The following is a 6,310-nucleotide window of genomic DNA, read 5'->3' as shown; positions in this document are numbered from 1 at the left end:
TCCCAGCTCCACGGGGAGTCTGCTTCTCCCTCTGACTTTCTCCTTGCTCATGCTCTCTCTCACTGTCTCTCTCTCAAATAAATAAATAAAATCTTTAAAAAAGAAAAAAATATTTTGTTTATTTATTTGTCAGAGAGAGAGAGCACAAGCAGGGGGAGCAGCAGGCAGAGGGAGAAGCAGGCTCTCTGCTGAGCAAGAAGCCCGATGTGGGGCTTGATCCCGGGACCCTGAGATCGTGACTTGAGCCAAAGGCAGAGGCTTAACTCACTGAGCCACCCAGATGCCCCCTACAGTGATATTTTAAAAAAGATTTTATTTATTTGAGAGAGGGAGAGTGAGAGTTTGCAGAAATGGTGAGGAGGGGCAGAGGGAAAGGGAGAAGCAGGCTCCCTCCCAAGGAGCTGGACTTGGGACTTGATCCTAGACCCTGGAATCATGACCTGAGCCAAAGGCAGACACTCAACCTACTGCCCCCAGGCTGTAGAGTCTTGAAACTGACACTAGCCTTTCTTGCAAGCTCCTGTCCTGGGTAACAGCCTTAGAGACATAGGCAAGTGTAAATTCCTGATATGCCTTCCCCAATAGCCCTTGTGATCAACAGTCTCCCCTGCCCCTTAGAACCTTACCCTCCTGTAAGCTTTAGATAAATAAGACTCTTCTGCAGTTTACTAAAATCCTGCTCTTTTGGTTTGGATTGCTCAATCTGGCTATCAGATGAAGATAATCCCAAAGCACTCCACCTACAGACCTGAATAGAGACAAGTGCCCCAGGTCCTGCCTTTCTCTGCACTCTGCCTAGATCTCCCCATGAGGTCCTTGAGGCATGCAGAGTAATTCCTCCAGGTCCTCTGAGAAATAAACTGCTCTATTTCAATTCCTCTTGTAGTCTGTTATACTACAACCTACCCTCCAGCACCCTGTGCTCCACTTAGAGCCCAATCTACTTTTTATTTTATTTTTTTTTAATTTTTATTTTTTAAAGGTTTTATTTATTTGACAGAGATCACAAGTAGGCAGAAAGGCAGGCAGAGAGAGAGAGGAGGAAGCAGGATCCCTGCTGAGCAGAAAGCACAATGCGGGGCTCAATTCCAGGACCCTGAGATCATGACCTGAGCCGAAGGCAGAGGCTTTAACCCACTGAGCCACCCAGGCGCCCCTCAATCTACTTTTTAAACAAATATTTGTCTCAGAATCGTTCCATTTTGACGTGTATTTTTATTATATCCTTACAGATCATTTAAAAAAAATTTATTTATTTATTTGGGAGAGAGAAACAGTGAGAGCAAGCACAAGCAGGGAAGAGAGGGAGAAGCAGGCTCCCCGCCAAGCTGGGAACCTGACATCCCAGGATCCTGGGATCATGACCTGAGCTGAAGGCAGATGCTCAACTGACTGAGCCACCCAGGCATCCCACTTACAGATCATTTTAATATTGTTTGGTTATTGATAAGACAACAGGTATGATAGCACTGTGTTAAGCACCTGGGAAAATAGAAACAAGATGTACAATAGCCCTTGGAAATATTTTTGGTTTATGAGCTATAGATTTATGTTTATTTTTGTAATTCATGGTTTAACCATTTTATTTATTAAATATTTTGAAAGATTAAGATATTTCATAAGTAATGTTCCAGTTTAAGGGAGTTGGTATCCAGTACATTGTTTCCTGAACAAAATATTGAGAAATTTTGTCAGTCAGCTTCATCCAAGGGTGAATGGCTAGTTTTTTAAATCTCTAATTAGGTGACCTTGAGTCCTTTGGAAATGAACATTTATAGGACTCTCTGCTGTGCCCAAGAGACTTTGCTTTCTAGACATGATTTCATCACATAGGTAAAGCAACCATCCAACATGAAAAGCTGGAGAATGAGGCAGAATCTTAACAGAATAAGATTGGAGGTGCTAAGGGGTTGAAACAAGAGATAATGCACAAAATTTGCCCACATTGATTAGGCCCCAGCTGACTTAATGAAAGCTTGTAAAACTCACAAATTTAAATTGATATGAAATACTAATTAGGACACATTCTGGTGCCCTGATTAATTGCCTTATGTTTTCTCTTTTTTAAAAGATTTATTTATTTTATTTTTAAATTTTATTTATTATTTTTAAAAGATTTTATTTATTTATTTGACAGACAGAGATCACGAATAGGCAGGGAGGCAGGCAGAGAGAGAGAGGGGGAAGCAGGTTCTCTACTGAGCAGAGAGCCTGATGCATGTGCATGTGCATGAGTAGGGGGAGGAGCAGAGGGAGAGAACCTTCAAGTAGACTCAACTCTGAGCACAGAGCCATGTGGGTCTCCATCTCAGGACACATGAGATAATGAGAAACCAACAGGGAGATACCCACAGACTGAGCCTCCCAGGCCTGCCACCTTATTTTCTTCTACTGGGAAATTTTATATTGAACTTTATTTTTAGGGGTGGGGGAATTTATTACTGAGACTTTTGAAAAGACTTTATTGCCTTTTTTGGGGGAAGGATTGTTTAATTTGGTTTAGTTTGTGAAAGCACCAGTTTAAGAGAAGTGTTATTTTTTCAGCAGGCAAGGTAGAGTAGGCACTTGAGTTCCTCCCACATCCAATAATGGCTTCAGGAAGTCCCCAGAACAAGGCCCGTTAACATGTACACAGCAGGGCAGCTGTATTTTCTCATCAAACACTAGCTCCTGATGTATATATCCAACTGGAACAGAACAGAACAGAACAGAACAGAACAGAAAAATGTTCTCCCATCAAAAGCTCTACAGTCCATCTTATGCTTGTCCAATGTAAACCTGGAAGCTGTAAAGCCCATTAGATGCTTTTGTCCTAGTAATCCTCTGGATGTCTAAGTGTGACACCTATTGCTATCTTCTGGGTGACTGTGGTCTCCCTTTTTGTTGTTGAAGCAGCTGAGAGTTGTTTATCTGAAGGGGACACCAAGGAATTGCTAGAAAGCAGTATTTCACTTAAAACTGTTTGATCTTATTTTATGGCTATTATGTGGCTACATAAAAGAAAAAAACAAGAAACAAAAATAAAAACCTCGCTGAAATCTAAGCATTAGAATAAACTGTAGACACTTTCAAACGTTACTCTTCATCCCAGGGGCTCCTATCATTCTCTTCAGGGCCAGCTTTACGTCTTGGTTCCGCAGTGTATAGATGAGGGGGTTGAGGAAAGGGGTGATAGCTGTGGGAAATAAGGCAGCTGCCCCATCCAGGGGGCTGTTGGTTTCAGGCCGCAGGTAGATGAAGGCACAGGGCACATAGTAGATGGTGACCACGGTTACGTGGGCTCCACAGGTCGAAAAGGCCCGGCGCCGCCCATCAGTTGTACGGATTCTCAGGATGGCCTGAGTGATCTGTACATAGGAGAGGAGGATCAGGAAGAAGCAAGTGGCAACCACCACCCCAATGTCCACAAAGGTCACCTGCTCATTGACGGTTGTGTCAGCACAGGCTAGCCTCAAAACCGCAGGGATGTCACAGAAGAAGTAATCTACCTGATTGGGCCCACAGTAGGGCAGACGGAAGGTTAGGATGGCTTGGATAGCCCCATGGATGGAGCCAGCCACCCAAGCTCCAGCCACGAGGATGGTGCATAACCTCCCATTCATGAGCACGGGGTAGCGCAGGGGCTGGCATATTGCCAGGTACCTGTCGTAGGCCATCAGGGTGTAGAGGAAGCACTGGGTGCTGCCCAGGAAGTGATAGAAATACAGCTGAGCCACACAGCAACCAAATGGGATGGGTTTAATGCCTAAAGTGAAGTTCATCATGAGGCGAGGGACAATGATGGTAGAGATGCCCATGTCAATGATGGAGAGAACACCCAGAAAGATGTACATGGGACGGGCATGGAGCTGCGGGTCCACTGAGACAACGACTAGAATAAGCAGGTTTCCCAGCTGAGTCAGGATGTAGGTTAGCAAAAAGAACATGAACAGGAATGTCCTTAGCCTGAGAGGGTAGGGAATTCCTGTGAGAATGAACTCAGTCAACAAGGTGCTGTTGACTCTCTCCATCCTCTGTAGAGACCTTACCTAGAGAATGGACAAAAACAAGAGTTAGCATGGAAGTGAGAGGGAAGTGAGGAAGGACTGGGGAAAGAGATCGTAAAACCGGGGACAATGGCAGAGTTTTTTTCTTTTTTTTAAAAAAAGAGTTTATTTATTTATTTGACTGAGAAATCACAAGTAGGCAGAGAGGCAGGCAGAGAGAGAGGGGGAAGCAGGCTCCCTGCCTAGTAGAGAGCCCAATGCGGGGCTTGATCCCAGGACCCTGAGACCATGACCTGATCAGTGGCTCAACCCACTGAGCCACTCAGGTGCCCCTAGAGTTTTTTCTTATGTGGAGAGAAGACAAGTAAGAAGAAGTATGCTCTATGGCAGGAGTTGGCCTGTTTAGTAAATAAAGTTTTATTGGAACACAGCCATGCTTATTTACTTATGTATTGTCTGTAGCTGCTTTGATGCTATGATGGCAGAGTTGAGTGTTTGGGTTTGGCCTGCAAAGCCTAAAATATTTACTCTCTGGGGCTTTACAGAAAAAAGTTTGCTCCTCAGAGTTTGCACCCAGAACACTTTTGCTAAAGACTAAGTAAGGGTTTACTGGAAAGGTGTTGTGTGGAAATGTTAGATGCTCCACCAGTGCAGAAACCTCCAGAAACCACTGGCTTGTTCTTATCTCTGCGAAGACATAAACTTACACAGAGTGGGGAGTATGCAAAAAAGGAAACGACAAAATTCTTGGTCTTCTTTTGTAGTGGAGGGAATGGAATAGGATTTTGCTTAAATGGCTAGCTGTGTGTGACAGGTCTTGATGCTACGCAAGTCTACTGTCTAAGTTCTTTGCAATTAAAGGAAGGGGGTGGCGGTGGCTCAGTCAGTTGAGCATCTGACTCTTTGTTTCGGCTCAGGTCATGATCTCACGGTCATGAGAGCAAGCCCCATATCAGGCTCCGCCCTCTGTGTGGAGCCTGCTTGAGGTTCTCTCTCTCCCTCCTTCTCCCTCTGTCCTTCCCCTTGCTCATGTGTGCTCTCCCTCTCCCTAAAATAAATGTACTTTAAAAAATAAATAAATAAGGGAAAAGAATGCCCATGAGGCTGAAAGCACATAGGTAAATTTGTTGTTGGTACTTGGTGCTATGTATTCCAGTATCTCTGTATATAATAATGTAGCCTTGGGACATGGTAAAGGAAGAGAGGAAAAAAGGAATCAAAGAGGGATGGCTGTAGTGAGACATCAGAGATGATAGAAAAAGCAAGGATGACGGAAAGGAGCATAAATGGCTAGAGTAGGGCTCTTAGTGTGGAGGAGTTATTTTAAGTTTTTGGTCCAACCTCTTTTTTTTTTTTTTTAAGATTTTATTTATTTATTTGACACAGAGAGATCACAAGTAGGCAGGGGGCAGGCAGAGAGAGAGAGGAGGCAGGCTCCCTGCTGAGCAGAGAGCCCGATGCGGGGCTCGATCCCAGCACCCTGAGATCGTGACCTGAGCCGAAGGCAGAGGCTTAACCCACTGAGCCACCCAGGCGCCCCTTGGTCCAACCTCTTGATTGGCATTTCACCACCTGCAGACAAAGTTTGGTTAATGAGCTTTTAAACTCCCCTTAGTTTTATGATCCTCCAATATCTAAGCTCATGGCTTGAGGTACAATGTCAAAGACACTGAGATGGATAGATTGATTTTGCTCTGGAATGATTCCTGTCCACTCAGAAGGAAGAGAGTGAGATTAACAGAGAAGTCAAGAGCTTCCTTCCAGCTTCACTCCTGTGCTCTGGCTCAAATGAATGTGAAGAGTAGGGAAGTGGCAACCTTGAGTAAGATATCAGGCTGCTGGCTGGAAACCCTAAATGTGAATATTGTAATGGAACTCTGTCATCAGCTTGCCTCTTGGTTCTAAGAATGTTTCACAGCCCCAGTGGGTTTTCATTTCCTTATTGAGGTTGTGAGGATGGGGAGTGAAACTCTGGACCCAATTCTGGAAAATTTACCAATAATGGGTAGTTCTACTCAATCCTTGAACACCTAATTTTAAAACTGCTGTATCCATGCCCTGTCAAAGCTTAGCTCTTATTATTATTATTATTAAATATTTTATTTATTTATTTGACAGAGAGAGATCACAAGTAGATGGAGAGGCAGGGAGAGAGAGAGGAAAGCAGGCTCCCTGCTGAGCAGAGAGCCCAATGCAGGACTCGATCCCAGAACCCTGAGATTATGACCCGAGCCGAAAGCAGCGGCTTAACCCACTGAGCCACCCAGGCAACCTAGCTCTTATTATTTAGCTATCTCTTATAGCACTTTAAGAAGGCAGCAGTA

General features: G+C 44.2%; 1 protein-coding gene across 1 annotated transcript; it reads right to left on the bottom strand.

The window, feature by feature from the left end:
• Nucleotides 1-3,068: 3,068 nt before the first annotated feature.
• Nucleotides 3,069-4,010, bottom strand: LOC131999297 (olfactory receptor 10G3). The gene has a single exon (XM_059372082.1). The coding sequence runs from the start codon at nucleotides 4,008-4,010 to the stop codon at nucleotides 3,069-3,071; it is 942 nt and encodes a 313-aa protein (XP_059228065.1).
• Between the last annotated feature and the right edge of the window lie 2,300 nt (nucleotides 4,011-6,310).

The sequence above is a fragment of the Mustela nigripes genome, chromosome 13 (assembly GCF_022355385.1).
Source record: "Mustela nigripes isolate SB6536 chromosome 13, MUSNIG.SB6536, whole genome shotgun sequence".
Taxonomy (NCBI): domain Eukaryota; kingdom Metazoa; phylum Chordata; class Mammalia; order Carnivora; family Mustelidae; genus Mustela; species Mustela nigripes.
The sequence above is the reverse complement of the archived record's forward strand: the minus strand, read 5'-3'. Positions and strand labels throughout refer to the sequence as shown.